This window comes from Cataglyphis hispanica, chromosome 24 (assembly GCF_021464435.1).
Source record: "Cataglyphis hispanica isolate Lineage 1 chromosome 24, ULB_Chis1_1.0, whole genome shotgun sequence".
In the NCBI taxonomy this organism is placed as follows: domain Eukaryota; kingdom Metazoa; phylum Arthropoda; class Insecta; order Hymenoptera; family Formicidae; genus Cataglyphis; species Cataglyphis hispanica.
In genome coordinates this window covers 886,550-902,786 of record NC_065977.1, presented here as the reverse complement: position 1 = coordinate 902,786, position 16,237 = coordinate 886,550, and the positions used below count along the sequence as shown (strand labels likewise).

The window sequence follows — 16,237 nt, the reverse complement described above, 5'->3', positions numbered from 1 at the left end:
ATAGGAAGTTATATCTATATAACAATATATCAAAGAAAATAGCAAAATATGTAATATTATATATATATATATATATATATATATATATATATACATATATATATGTAGACATATGATAATTTATAGATACATAAATAAAAAAAAAATAATTTTTTTCTTTCAAAAAGAATTTGCTATGCACAAAATAAGTGTATACTATCATCGAATACATTCTGTTGTAATTGACACATTTATGATACTAGAATATATAACTTACAACATTAAAAGTTTATTCTAGACATGTGTCACATTGTTAATAGTTTATTCTAGACAAGTGTCACATATTATGTAAAATGGATTGATATATGCATGTATATATAGGCATTGTGCATTTTCTCTTTGAACATTATTAAAGATGTTAAAATAATAACATTTTTTTAAGTAGCAATTCATCAATTTTTTAATTACATGATTAAGGATCAGAATTTTTGCCAATAAAAAGTGCAAATAGATACAATGCTTATTCATTATCTTCAAATAGAATTTATTTTAATAATTTTGATGTGGTGTTTGAATCTTTAGAAAGCTTTAAAATTCAAGATATAAAAATTTTGTACTGTAAATTCATTGTTGAGAAAAAATGCATAATGTGAGACATTTTATATATATCTATGTGGGATTTGCTTTAACAAATATAAGAATGAGTTGCTTCAGTCTAAAATTGACTTTTAAAATAGAAAAGATGATAGATTAATGAATATACTAAAAATTTACTACTATTATTGAAGTATTACATACTTTATCTTATGATAAAATGAGAATAAAAATGATATATATAATATAGAAAATACATAATTATATTTACATAAAAAATAATTTTTAAACCACTATATCTTCAAATATAAGGATATATTCACATCACAGGCTTAGGATCAAACATGGTCAAATGATTCTTAGTACGTGACATCAATATTGACAACAATATTATTTTCATAGTCAATGAATGAAACTCATTGTCAGAATCCCATGGCTATATTTAGTTCTAAACGATACATTGCATAGATATACATCAAATATTTTCTACACATATTCTGTTTTTTTATATTCAAGCCAATAATCCAATTATCTTTTATAAGTTTTCTATAAACACTATTCAATTACTTACAATATTTTGACTGTGTTACAAGAGTAGTTTGCTAAGAGTCTATCTTGTTTTCAGTTTTAAAGCTGGCTGTACAAATAGTGTATTTATCATACACACACACACACACACACACACACACACGCACGCACGCACGCACGCACGCACGCACACACGACACACACATATATATATATATATATATATATATATATATATATATATATATGTGACATGTTGTTTATTATCATGTTACAAACCAATATTTTTTCTTTAAAAATTTTGCTGCAATTTAAGAAAATAATGTAATTGTAATAAAATTAGTAATGTAACAAAGAATAATGCTATAATGCTCTTGTATTCTTTTAAATAATTATCTGTGAAAATAAAATTTAATATAGTATATAAGAGTAGATGTAAATATATAATAGTACTAAATAAAAAATTAATAGCTCATATATATAAATAAAAATTGAGCGAAATATCAATTCAATATGGATAATATAGATAAAAATAATTGAGCACAAAACACACATTCTACAAGTCAGTTTAAATATAATTTAAGTCTCACTGGTTTGTTTTTATGATGGAAAGATTTTGTATAGTATAAAATATATAAATAAAAACTATGTATCAAGCACATTTAACTTGGTCAGTTTTTGAAGAAAATGATACAATTCTTGAGTAAAACTATCTTTCGGAAAGACACACCTTTCATACTTTTCTAATATCTTTCTAAAAATAAGGAATACATCTATTCTAATCTGAAAAATATCTGTAATATATTAGTAATCTCTAAAAAGAACATGGCTCAGTTTAAATATAACAAAATAATAAAATATAAAATATATATAGGATATAGATTATTTTATAATGCAAGAGTTTAACATATTCATTTAATTTTTATAGTATTTACAATTTAATCAATTGATTAAATTGAAAAAAGTATTTGAAACTAATTGAAAAAATAAAAAGCTAGTATTATATATATATACACACACATATTACTTTACAATAAACTATATACTCAATAATTAAAAAAACAACTATTTACATTTTACATTTATGTTACATAAAACAAAGAGAAATATATAATCATATTATATAAAACAAAATGAAATATATAATCATATTTTAATAACTTAAAATAGTAATGATTATTTTTAATCTCTAGTTTATAAATCAAAAGAAAATATATGAATATGATATAATGCAAATTATACAAACTTTTAAAACCAAATAAATTTTTATTTTGTTAAAGAAGTGAATCTGTATAACCAAAATAGCAGCGGTTTTGTGAAATATATAACAATATAATTACATAAGATGATGCACAAAAACAAGTTACCTTAAATAAATTTTCTATATTTTAGTAGAGAGAAAAATGTTTCAGATAAATTCGTGATAGAAACAGAAAAAAAAAACTACACTCGATATTATTTTTTCACCACATCTTTATTTCTAGCAATTCAAACAGTAAAGTTTGCACTCCCGTACAATTGAAAATATAAGAAACAAGGATATATTAGAGATAAGGACTGATTTGACTTTTGTTAACTTCCTTTTCAATTTTCCAGGTTTTTTGGTATGTATATAACTTGTACAAACTATGTATACACTACATAACTTAGAAAATTGAAAAAAGTTACTTTAATAAAAGTTAGTCCTTATATCTCTGTTCCTTGTTCCTTATATTTCCGATTGTGCGGAAGTCTTAAGAAATTATTTAGGTTGTCTTGTTTTAAACATTGCTCTAATATTCTTATCATAGAATTAAAATGATTAGAGACTGTATATATTTTGACACATAAAACAGTGAAGTATATAAAAACATGCACAATCATCAAAATAAACTTATTTATAAAATTATTATATGTATATATCTGTTTATTTTTATTTTCTTACCTAGAAAAGACTGCATATTACACAAAACCGCTGACATATTTTTCATAAAAGACAACTTATAATTAAAATATTTTACAAATTTCTCTTTCTCTTACACATATATGTATATAATATCTACTTATTAAACAAATATTTGAATCATGCCGTAATTAAATATAATTTCTCTTTAACACCGATCATTTTCTGATATTTAAACAAGAAGTTAAACATATTCAAATATATAATAAAATAATATTCACAGCATGCAGTAAGTACTACATTGGTAACTCACAGAAACTATAACAATAAGAATCTCATAAGCACTGCTTTTTTTTAATCATTATTCCTTTGATAGGGTCCTTCATATTAAATTGTTGTATATAACTGCATTAAATCGAAGAAATGGACAAAGAAGATATATAATGAATCTGAAGTATATAATGTAATCATGTTTTGAAGCTTATTAATATAGCTTCCAAATTATTAATACGGATATTATTATTACGGATATGCTTTACTGTTGAGATTTTTTCACAGAGGCGTTTTGGGATTGTATAAAAAGAATGAAAGAATGTCAGGACTCATAAATCAATCGCTGATAATGAGGAAATATTTCCCATGTTGGCAGATGTAGACCAAATTCTAAAGCTACCAACACAGCAAATTCAGATGTAATTAAGTCCTTGCGATTTAAACGGAATACACCCTCAATTCTCTGTAAATAATAAAAAAGATAATTATTGCGTGCAAAGAAAAAATTTCATTATATAACGTAAAATATAAAAATACCTCAATAAGTGATTTAAGAATATCACCCTTCACATCATTCAATTTTGCTGCGAGAAGTAAACAAGCGCCAGCACATAATTTCCGCGTTTGCTTTGTCACGATATTTCGAAGAATAAGCTTCTCAAAGTATACATAAGCCATTGCAACAGTGAGTAAATCGATGCCATACTCTAATTTAGCTATTTTTCTCATTTCCCGTTTTAAACTGGAATAAGAAATTAATAGTAGAAGAGGGGGGAAGAAGAAAATGAATATATATAAATAATATATGAATTATATACTAACCTACGAAGCTTACTGAGAGTGAGTTGTATATGAGGAAACTTTTCCTTGAATTTATCATTCAACTCTTTCTTCAAATCAGAAGGTCTTACATAATCGATAACAGATGCCTATATACATAAATTGAGTTATATATTAAAATATATAATAAAATATTGTCTAAAACAATAAAAATTAAGTACAATATATACCATATATGATGTAAATGTTAATAGAGTTCTATGTTTCCCAGCAATAAGTTCTGGATCATCCAGTAAATTTGGATTATATTGAGCAGATTGCTCATCCCATTCATAAGCTGTAATGATATGCAATAAAATAATTACCTTAGTATATTGTACATTAATTTGATAAAAAACTTAAAAAAACATTTTTTTGTGCTCACCTTTGGAATCAGCACTGAAAGACAATGGTGGAGACTCGGAAGTTATGTAATGAGTTCGATTTGTAGCTGTATCATAAGATAGACACCTAAAATAAAAAACAAAATTAATATAAAAATATATATTTTCTTTTAATTTTCTGACATGCAATATATATTATATATATATATATATATATATATATATATATATATATATATATATATATACACAATGTATTGTAGTATTTCTCTTCGTAGATGTTTATAATTTAAAGAATAATATTAGACATACTTATAAAAGAATTAAAGAATGTTATTAATTTTTTAATATCAAATAAAAAAATATTGTAATAAAAACTTTTAAGTAGTTCTATTTCGATATATAATTTTTTCATGAAAAGTAAGCAAAATATTCAAGATGCTCGATTTAAGTGGACCATCCTTTATATCCTTTTTAAATACGTTTAAATTAGCATTATGTATACAATAGAATCCAGAAATCTCTAACACACTTTCTAAAGTACAGGTTTTCTTAATAAACCTATAATTTTTTCTTAGTGAAGAAATTTATCAGACTATCATTAATTAAACATGTACAATATATATATATATATATATATATATATATATATATATATATATATATACATATATTTTTAGAATACTTACAAATAAATAAGCATTTTCTGATACATATAAAAATATGAAATTATTCTTTATACAGTGCATGAATATTTATTAGATATCTTTGTAAATAAATAAAAAGATGTGTTTTTTTTATATGATAGACACATACAAATAAGTTGAAGAGATGACCTGAGATGCACATGTATAAATGATAAAAATTTGTAATGTAATTTGTTTATTGTTATAGCAATATTGCACATAACAATGATAATGTAATTTTAATGTATTTAAAAAGAAATTATTTTTAAAAAATTTTATATAATGTTTACATTTTATATATTATACCTATACGCATATATAAATATTATATGTAAATCATTATAAATAAAATTATAATATATTATCTACATTAAATTTTCATACATTTGCACAAAGAAGAAACAGTATTATATTTCTTATTTAACATAAAATGATTGTGAATGATTTGATGTTTGAGCTTTACAACACATCTTTTGCAGAATTATAACGAGATTTTAAAAAATAGACTTGTAAACTTTTATATCTGTTGTATGTCATATATATGTTGTATTGTTGTATTATTGTATGTTTACATCTATCTAACGCTTTTCTATATATCTCTTTACACATATATATTGTATAATAGTTTTTACCATTTTTTGTGATCCACATTCCAAGTAATTGTTTTTGTCCTGCAAAAAGATGGTTGACATGTTTTGTTATAAAACAAATATATGATACATGAAATGTATGTACACATTATATGATGCTGAAAGAGATGAAAAAAGACGTCTATAGGTATAGTACTGCATAAGTTATGAACTTGTTCAGATAAGAAATTCTTTGATAAATAATGAGCACTTGGCAATCAAGTTTTACTATCAATGAAAATTTGATTAAAATATTTACAGACATACTTGTCAAAATATATAATATGCAATAAGAGCTATAGACATCTTATATAAAGAAAATTAGAAACAATGGTTTGACATTTTTGAGGATCTCCAATTCATCTAAAGCTCTAAGGCTTACCTAAAAATTTGAAGGATGGAATAAAAGCACATAGAGGAGATATATCATTTGTGTATATACATAACTTAGTTAAACGGTTTGTGTATCAAATTAAACATAAAGAAAGAAAAAAGATGTTAGTAAAAATATTTCTTGTTATATACCTTTGTACCACATGATGTTTATTAGGTATAAAATGTGTTAATTCCATAGCTTCATTTTCATTAAGATTCAATTTTTTATCCCTTTGGAATTGTCTAGATGGTACAAGTAATTGCCCATAAGATATTTCCTACATAAAATTAATTATTAATTGAGCATTATTACTATCAGAAACATTTAAATTAAATGGATATGATAACATATCTCTAATATACCTGGCCATCTTTAGCATGTTCTACACCTAACAATCCAAATGGATCAATACTGTCATTAATTGCTGATAATGGTCTTTGAGATGATACATTTTTTCTTCGAGTTGTGTCTTTACGTAATTCTGACCTGTAAATAATGAGATATAAGATCTTATTATATTTATGTAAATGTTTGTTAAATTGCAAATTATTAGAGGAGAATAATTAAAATAAATTGATGCTACTTTGATATTGCTTGTCAATTTATGTACTCAATCATGTTACAAATAGAAATCTAGGTAATTATAATACATAAATTATTGTTATTAGTAAATTAAATTGTAATAAAAAAATTATAATTAAAAACGATAACGTATTCCTAGTATAATTTATATGTATATATACATATTTGTGTGTATTGAAAGAAGTATTTACCAACTGGAACGTTGTCCTTTGTTATATGGAATAGCAGAAAATACTACAAATGGTACATGCTGGTTTGATACCAAGACCAATCTATCATCTCCAAATTTACAGCCATTTACAGGCCGTTGTAACAAACGCAACTCCTTTGCAACTTCTGGTATTATGCTATTGTTTGTAGAAATATGTTGCGTACTGTTCAGTGCCTTTGTCTTTGGTTTTGATAATTGGGCTTTTGAATGTATAGAGCCAATGCTCTCACTGCTACTATCGTATTGATGCTTAATGTCTTCCGAAAGCGTAGATGTTTGATGACTTATGCGCTTTTTATATTGTAAAGAGCCCACACGTCTTTCTGGTAAAGAGTAGTCGCTTCCGGTAGTTCCAGTTCTGAAAATATACAATTTTGTATCAAAATAGATAAAATATTAAAATGCTTATGTATTAGAATATATATATTAAAAGATGAATTTGATTACACTTTTTTCCCCATATATTTAATTAGTTTGAAGTCAACAAGTTTTGTATTAGCAAAAACTTAAATACCATTTTTTCACAATATTTTATTTTAAATATTTTTATAACTAACATAAAATAATATGAGAAATATTATCTAATTTCAAGTGGAATAAAAAATAAAGTTTTATCATTCGCGCGTTTGTCTTTCTCTCTCAAAATTTCTTTCGTATATATAAAAATATTTTTTTTTATTGTGCAAAATTTGCCTGTGCTTCTATACTTTTTTAAAATAATTTGTGAATGAAGAAATGGTAGTTTTACATCCTAAACATGAAATGTATCCTAGATATGCATGCAATGAATGGAATGCAATCAAGTTTCTTGATGTTTTTCATTTGTGATATTGTATGCTTTTGATAATGTTATCTGAATCCAGAAGTGTCATTCAATCCTATCTGTACCAAGAATGTCTTCCACAGATAAAACATTATAGCGCAAAGATTTATGCATACCTTTAATATCTACATTCTTTTTATTATTAAATAAATTTTTAAACTGTGTATAATTTATATTACTATAATTTACATTAAATATTTGTAATATTTATAAAGCATAATAGTTATTGCTTAATAATATTTATATATTAATTATTTTACAAGGTTTATTTTACAATGTTTACTATACAGTTTGAAAGTATGCTTTTTAAAATCATCTATATGCTAAAAGTTACATAATTAATTTAATGCAAATATATATATATATATATATATACATATACATATATATATATATATATATACATATACATACACACACGTATATATATATATTTTTTTTTTTTTCAAAATAATATACATATATAGTAGCCATTTTACAATACTTAATAAATTTATTATTTAGACAAAAAATTATCAAAGGCTATTAGAACCTATTTTTCAAACAGATAAATCAAAAAGATAAAGTCTATCACTCTAATTTATTTTTAATAAGCAGCATTTTATTTAGAACAATTATTTATATATCGTAATCAGATGTTTATGATAAATATCTTGTTTTGTGGAAAATAAAGTTTATCTAATATAAATATTTTTTGAAGGTCACTGTATCTCTTAGAGAATTTAGATGCAAATCGTTAACTTGTTTTATATCATATCACTATCAGGACAGATTGTATTGTTTCAATTACATCATCTGCTATCTTCAATCAAACAATAGAAATACAATAAAGAATGATAGCAAAATTTTAATATATTTCTTCGACAGCTATTATTAAAAAAATTGTAACATAAAGAACCATTTAATTTTGAATAAATAATATTGAACAATTTAAAGGAACGATGGAGGGAGAAGATTTTGGAAGTGTCTCATTCGTTACTATATTATAAAATTTGTTTATTCTCACAGATTTCTCTCTTTACACAAGTAGTAACCTACACTTGAGTATAGAAAGAAAAGTGTCCCATGAATTAAAATGATGCTAAAAAAGACATATCATCTGTCAGAGCAGTAGACAGCTGATAAGCAAACATTTACCGTTCTCTAAACGAATGCATGCCATAAGACAATTGCATATGATTTCTCTCCTGTTCTAAGAACATGGTAACTGCTGCCTTGGCAGGTGTGAATAGTCCATCCGAATCAGAACTGTAAGAGTTATGATCGGTGCTTTTGTGCACTAATTGCGGAGAGTTGGTTTGCTCTATCATTTCATTTTGCGAGAAATCATGCGTCTCCTCTTCCGTGCAACCATCTAAAACCTCTTCCATGGAGACCTCAAAGTCAGCGCTCTGATACACTTCAAGTATTGTTTGTTGATTTGATTGGCCATCGCTTAACGTACGCTCGTGAATCGGTTCACTTTGTGACAAGACGGTAAACTTGGTGTCCCGGTGACTGCCGTCAAGAGAGATGTTGGAAAGGAATGTAAGGGCAGCCAATCTTCTGCGTGAATAATTTTTCTTTAAGGCCGCTGCCATTCCACGAAAAACCGTGTCGGGATACCGATGCCAAATACCGAGATAAGTGGCCCGATGATGACGGCGACGGCGGCGGCGGCGGCGACGACGACGACGACGACGACGACGACAGTGATAACAGCGGCGACGGCGGCGGCGACAGCGGCGGCGACGGTGGTGGCGACGACGGCGACGACGATGACAGCGACGTCGATGACGACGACGACGATGACGACGTCGACGACGTCGGCGATGACAGCGGCGGCGGCGGCGACGACGACGACGACGACGACGACGACGACGACGACGACGACGATGAAGACGACGACGACGACGACGACGACGGCGACGACGACGACGGCGACGACGACGACGGCGACGACGACGACGACGGCGACGGCGACGGCGACGGCGACTTTACCGAACAAGGACAACTACTAGGATCACAACGCATTGTCACTATTGATACACTTAGTTCTAACATCATAAATCACAATCGCAGCCATGCAGCACACGTAGAAACGTGAACCGGTATTGCTGATCATCATGTAGTTTCTTCTAACGAAACGCTTCACGAAACACACGTTGTCTACCGTATGACTTTACCTACTACGCAACAGTGCGAAGCGCGACCCATCACCTATCCTCCCGCTTCCCGCCTTCCGCCACGAACAATGCTTGGAACGAATGTAGTGTAGAAGGGAGCGAGTATGTACATAAATATATATAAAGAAATATTATGTCACACATCATGTTTTTTATGGCTTAATAACGCAAAGAGATTCAAAATTTGAACATTTCGAAATTAAAGCAAAGTATATTGAAGTAATAGAATTGTATTATAAGTGTAAAATTTGTATTCTATGGTTTTATATCGTAGTAGCACATTATGAATGATGCCTAAGAATGCGGCGAGTTATATGTATATGTCAGACTGTCGTAAATCGTTGATTAGATAAAAAATGATAGGGGATTGTGCACTCTAAAATTATATTGCGTATTTTTTTGATACTTGATTTTGTGTGTATACATATCTCTTATCTCATTTTTAAATGATATATAATAAAAGATTATATAAGCATCAGGTTCATAACATTACTTATATATTGATTTTACAAAAAGCTATTTTTATTATCTTTTTTATAACTTTTATAAAAAATAATAATGGAGAGTAATTATTTAACAAAATAATCGATAAATAAAATAATTTTAAAAAATTTCGAAAATCTGAAAAGCGTTTATTATTGTATATACATTCCGTTTACGAGATATATATAATATATTACGTAATATATGAACAAAAAATAATGAGAATCAGATTGCATCCATACGTATACATATGTATATTTTTCTCTTATTTCGAATTCTTTCAACTCATGTCCTCTTATTAATATTGAAAAATTAACTTTATGGATTCTTTCATATCCTGTTCTCCTAATGTCTAGAAATTAGCCGCCGAATTTGAATTCACAATTTACTTACGTCTTGCAGAAATATTCTAATAATTTTGATGATTTTTGGAAGATTTTCTCTCTGACGTATATAATATATAAGTATAGATATTCCTCATACTCACTATATATTATATATTTATATATAATTGTTTCCGTAAAAACAGGACGTATATTGAGAATTTTCAAAATTTTTGTTAATTTTTTTTTTATTAATGAAAAGAAACACTTGCCGATATCGAAAATTATGTTCTCAAAATAAATGTATATAAAAAAATATAATCAATATAAATTTTCATTATTAACATAAATATAATTTATACATTTTTTTACAAAATAATTAATGTAAAAACTCAATAATTCTTTTAAATATTCACCGAGCCACGTTGAAAATAATATTAAAATTTAATAAAAACAATTTATATATTTCTTATAGATATATGATATATGATATGTTTGCAAGAGAAACGCACGGAACTCTTCTATTATTAACTTTATAAAAAGGCTTCACACACACACCTTCCATCCCTTTATGTAATTCTAATAATAGGAGAATCATGCTTGCTAATTATATCCGATACAAGAACCTCAAAGAAGATTCACAAGTTGGAAAAGAAATGATTCACTATTTATATTTTCAAATAGACTTATTTATATACAAATTTTACAGTTTGCAATCTCTTCCATAGGTGTGATAATAACACGTGGCATTACTGCAATTTAGTTTATATTTATTTATACAATAATCTCATTATAATAAATTATATATATTTTTTAAATATATATTTATGTACGCGTGTACTCCGAATATGTATACAGAGTGAATTATGAATGAATGATACCATTACATCAAAGATATTTCAAATATAAACACATTACGTGTGTATATGTGTATGTGTGATTCACCCTGTATATACATACAGAATGATTCTAAAGTAAGTTACCAAATCTTATAGATATAGTCTGTGACCAATTGAAATTGATTTTCTTTTAACAGCAATTTAATTAAATATCATATTTTATTTTTTATTATTCAAATTTAAATTTTCTGTTAATTATATTTAAATTAAACCAAGAGAGACAGAAAGAAAGATTTCGTTATATATTTAAATATTTTTAGGTTTCTCTTAATTGTAAAAAAGTTTCCCTTAATTGTAAAAAAATTATAGATCGCTTATATAAATAAAGAATTATTGACATGTTTGCTAAAAAAAAATCGATTTAAAATTGATCCAAGAAAATATCTGCAAAGTTTGATGATCTATTTTAGAGTCCTATTGTACATATATGTACATATACATACGTTGCATAGAAATAATGTTTGACACAATTTTGGCAAATAGATTGGCTAGGACAAGTTATATCTTTACGATTTACAAGTTAATTGCAACTTTCTCATCACACATACGCTTCCTATTTTTTTGATTAAAATTACCACCAAGCCTCTATATCTTAATTTTGGACTTTGCTTTCTTGCACTTACGATTGCACTATGTACCTGTTAACAGACAGCCGATTGTGGATGGAAAAGTTGGTAGAAATGGCTCGGTATCATATAGAATTGACATTCATCAATCAAGATAGAAATCAAAACAACGATATAGAAAGATATCTGTTAATCAATATAGAGAAAAGTCAAGTGCCAAAACTGCACTAATATTTTTCTTTCAGAAAAATTATGCGCACTTTCATCTTTTCTCTTTTCTTTATATCTGATGACTGTTTAATCTTTACGGGAAAATAAAGATGAGAAATTATTCATGTTTTGGATATAAAGTTCTTTGGTCCCATAGAGATAAGACCAGATAAAATACCTATAAATTATTGAGAGTCATAAATTAACTTTCTCAGACATATTTTACCAAAAGTATGAAAATGTTGTTACAATCTTGTATTTATGTGAAAACGATCTGCTATCTGTCAACATACACAGTTTTTTTATCAATCTAATATTACAATATCTCTTAATAAACTTATCTAATAGAACGCATTTGTCTCACATTTAATATAGTAATAGTATGATATATAATAAATATACATAGGTAGGATATATTCTAAAGAAAGATATGGATCAGCAGTGCCTTATTGATGCATCTTTTTTCAAATAGAAATTTTATCGAAATTTAACTTAATTAAAATTGATAGTAGAAAATATAAACAAAAATAGGAACAATGTTAAACAGATTAAACGAAAAATGTCTGTTCAAACTTTCGTTGAGAATATATATAATTTCGTTACTGATACATGCCTTTGTTAGAACATCCTTTGTTAGAACATCCTTTATATGTACATATATAGGTTATTACAAAAATGGAATATAAAAAATATTACACGTTTATTTCAAATTTAATATTTTTAAATATAAATTTTTTTAAAATTATATAAATTATGAAACAGTTATCTATCCATGAAAATCGCATAAATGATGCTAGTGATCACACACCAGTTTTTTTTCTTTTTTTTTCTATTCAAATAATTTATTATCTTTAACATCTGATCAAATCATTTAGATTTATATTTAAAAAAATTATTGTTTCAAATAAAAAAGGAATTGTATTTTTTTTAAAGGAATTGTGCTTTTATGACTCAATTTTTTGATAATTTTTTGGCTGCAATGTTTTTATATACAATTTTTGTAACACTCCATATGTATACATATATGTATGTGTATATATACATATATATATACACATACATACTCATATTTATATTGTAAATAAAACTCTTAAGCCCGACGCAATAATTCTATATAAATACACTGATTTCTTTAGTAGATTATAGTACCTGACAACATTTTCCTTTTAACGAACGCACAGTCACATTTAATGTCATTGAGCTCATATCATTACAATGATCGCTTTCTCTTTTGTTACATTGCACATATAAATAATAACATAATATCTGGAGCAATTTTCATTCACTGCAATGTTGACCATCCATAAAAATATAGACATATGTGACATATATGTCTATATGGCATTATATGCATTTTATAGACATAAAAGGAGAATATCCTTTCAATGCAGCTTTTTTTCTACTTGCAGATTTCAATTTTCTCTTTAAATAATTAATAAAAGAAATAATATAAATACATATAATTAATAATCTAATCATTATCAAAACGATAATATATAATAAAATCCTGATTATCAAAAATGTTCTTGAATCAAAAGCGTTTTCTTTTTCTTATGTATAATTTTTATGCACATAATAATAGATATAATATAAATCATATTAGCTTATTCTTTACTTTACTTTGATAATAATTTATTTCACAGAATGCACTATAACTTCTATATCATGTTTTAACATCTCGTCTAATAATTTGTAAATAGTTCAAACATCACGGGAAAAAAGGAGAAGAGTTATATATAAGATTTCGCGTTATTTACATATTACTTCTACAAGATACTACTAAAAAAAGTAATATCTTGTTCCTAAAGACTACCAAAAAAATAGTAGTTTGCATTCACACTACATATCCCTAAATAAATAATTAAACAATAACAAATTGTGATATTTTCTTACATATACATAGCGCATGTAGAATCACACGCTACGTGCGCTAGGCCATGTTATACAAATTCATTTAAAAATGTTATATTACAAATTATATATGTTGTGTGTGTGTGTTTAACTGAGTGGGAAAAATATTAAATAGGAATCTTAAACTCTCTTATCAAACTACTTGGATTCATGAAGATAAGATGGCTTATTTGGCAACAGTTTGTTTAGATATTTCTCCCTTTATGCCGCTTATGAGCACAAATCTAAATATGTTACACACGCAACGTATAATATACATATATCTGAGTGACAAAGTGTTAAAATTTGTAAAGAAATAGATACAAAAAAATAAACATAATCACAGTTGGTTGGCAGGTTCGCGAGCGAGCGCAGGCATGATGCGTTTGGAGAAACCCTTTCGACGCAAATATCTCGGTTTTCTTTACATGGTTTTATCACTTGGTCGATATAGTACTTCAGTAGCCTGTTAAGCCCTCTGCGTGAAGACAGATTGAATCTTAAACATAATCGTTTGTTCCAGGACTTGTCAATGGTTCCTGAGCCTGTGTAAAAAAAAAAAGAAACAAGTAATAAGATATATCGTAAATTCTTTTAAATATAGAAATATAGAGAAATACTGCGAAATTTTTTTTTAATTAAATTTTAAAATATTTAAATAAATATTTAAATAAAATATTAAAATATTTAATTTTGTATTCCATAAAAATTATAAAAACTTTTCAAATAGGAATAAATTCTTGAATAAATATGTTTGAGAAAGCATTAATTTTACCTCCTCTCCAACTGTAGCTGCGGGAAGCGGAAACCTATTTTTTTCAAGACTAAACTGATCCTCCGTAGTCTTTCTATAGACGGGATTATCGAAGTTCATACTAGTGACATTACGATGAAGATAATGCCTGTAGCAAAGTACCGCCACAAGTGCGAGTAATAATAGTCCTAAAGACACTACGCCTATCACAATACCGGCGACTAAGCCAGGATCTGTTGATTCGGTTGCTAAATTTTTCTTTCCATTTGCATCTGCTGCGGATAATGGATCTATAAATAGAGTTATCAATATCATATATGAGACTAATACAAATCAAAATAATGTCATGATGTAACAAATGTGAATAAATTCTAAATATTTTTCTCTGCTTCAGCACATTCATTATTGTAACAGACTTAAAATAATTAATTAACAAAAACTCCTTAAATTCATTTTTAGCAATCATGATTATAAGAGTATCAGATAAGAATCTAAACACAGAAGATCGACTACGAGCATTCAATTAAATCATATTCTTATGCTATATAAAAGAGTACATGCACAATACATGACATATTCATATAATGCAAGAGAAGTGTGCTTAGTAATACTACCTCGACGATTTGTATTATTACAATTAAAAATATATATTTCTTATGTACATATTTATATAAAATTGTACATATTTATTTAAAATAAATAATCAAACTTATCGATTATATATATATAATCGATAAAATTTGTTAAACAAATAAAGATAATTAATTTGATATAATAATATAGAAACTTCAGATAAGAGTTTCTTTTCTTCTAGATCGTTTAATATACTATGTTTATGTTCTGGATTAACTCGAAAACAATTTTTCCACAAAAACACGAGAATAAGTAATAATTTTTTGTAATGTTTTATTTTTCACATTAAATATCTTTGTAATTTATTTTCAAATCACACACTTACTAAAAATTGAAATAAGATTTTAATCTCTCTCGCATTTTTAAAACTTAATTCCTTAGGATTCCAAAGTCAGAAATTGACTCAATATAAAATCAAAAATATCTTCCAGATAATTTAGAGAGATCTGCATTAGAACAAAATTTATTTTGTTAAAAAAAAATTTTTTTTTATTTCTATATTAAATGTTTTTCTTAGATAATAAAATTATGCTAATACATTCTTAATTAGCGTTTTTATGAAACCCAGCACAAAATATATCCAATTCA

At 26.3% G+C, this 16,237-nt stretch overlaps 2 protein-coding genes across 7 annotated transcripts in view; both read right to left on the bottom strand.

Moving 5' to 3' along the window:
• Positions 1-1,301: 1,301 nt before the first annotated feature.
• Positions 1,302-9,729, bottom strand: LOC126858257 (CDK5 and ABL1 enzyme substrate 2). 2 transcript variants are annotated; one of them, XM_050608448.1, is made up of 10 exons: positions 8,864-9,729; positions 6,884-7,261; positions 6,473-6,596; positions 6,260-6,387; positions 5,738-5,776; positions 4,461-4,546; positions 4,267-4,373; positions 4,079-4,185; positions 3,794-3,998; positions 1,302-3,719 (listed from the first exon to the last, which is right to left on the bottom strand). In XM_050608448.1, the coding sequence occupies exons 1-10, from the start codon at positions 9,304-9,306 to the stop codon at positions 3,579-3,581; spliced, it is 1,758 nt and encodes a 585-aa protein (XP_050464405.1). In that variant the 5' UTR covers positions 9,307-9,729; the 3' UTR covers positions 1,302-3,578. The 2 variants fall into 2 exon arrangements, with proteins under 2 accessions (XP_050464405.1, XP_050464406.1); XM_050608449.1 differs by lacking the exon at positions 5,738-5,776.
• A 1,717-nt stretch (positions 9,730-11,446) lies between these two features.
• The window catches only part of LOC126858246 (low-density lipoprotein receptor-like), a 28,470-nt gene continuing 23,679 nt past the window's right edge, over positions 11,447-16,237 (bottom strand). For all 5 annotated transcript variants that reach the window (XM_050608420.1, XM_050608421.1, XM_050608417.1 and 2 more), the window contains 2 exons: positions 15,038-15,306; positions 11,447-14,807 (listed from right to left, as the gene is read on the bottom strand). In XM_050608420.1, coding sequence (XP_050464377.1) covers positions 14,763-14,807; positions 15,038-15,306 — 314 coding nt within the window. In that variant the 3' untranslated portion in view covers positions 11,447-14,762. The remainder of the gene's footprint in view (positions 14,808-15,037; positions 15,307-16,237) is intronic.

Excerpts from the sequence above, each read along its gene's own strand:
- LOC126858257 (XM_050608448.1), bottom strand. The coding sequence starts at position 9,306 with ATGGCAGCGGCCTTAAAGAAAAATTATTCACGCAGAAGATTGGCTGCC. Across the intron at positions 5,777-6,259 it reads AAACATCATGTGGTACAAAG|GACAAAAACAATTACTTGGA; the intron begins GTATATAACAAG and ends ATCTTTTTGCAG. Across the intron at positions 4,186-4,266 it reads TAACATTTACATCATATATG|GCATCTGTTATCGATTATGT; the intron begins GTATATATTGTA and ends TTATGTATATAG.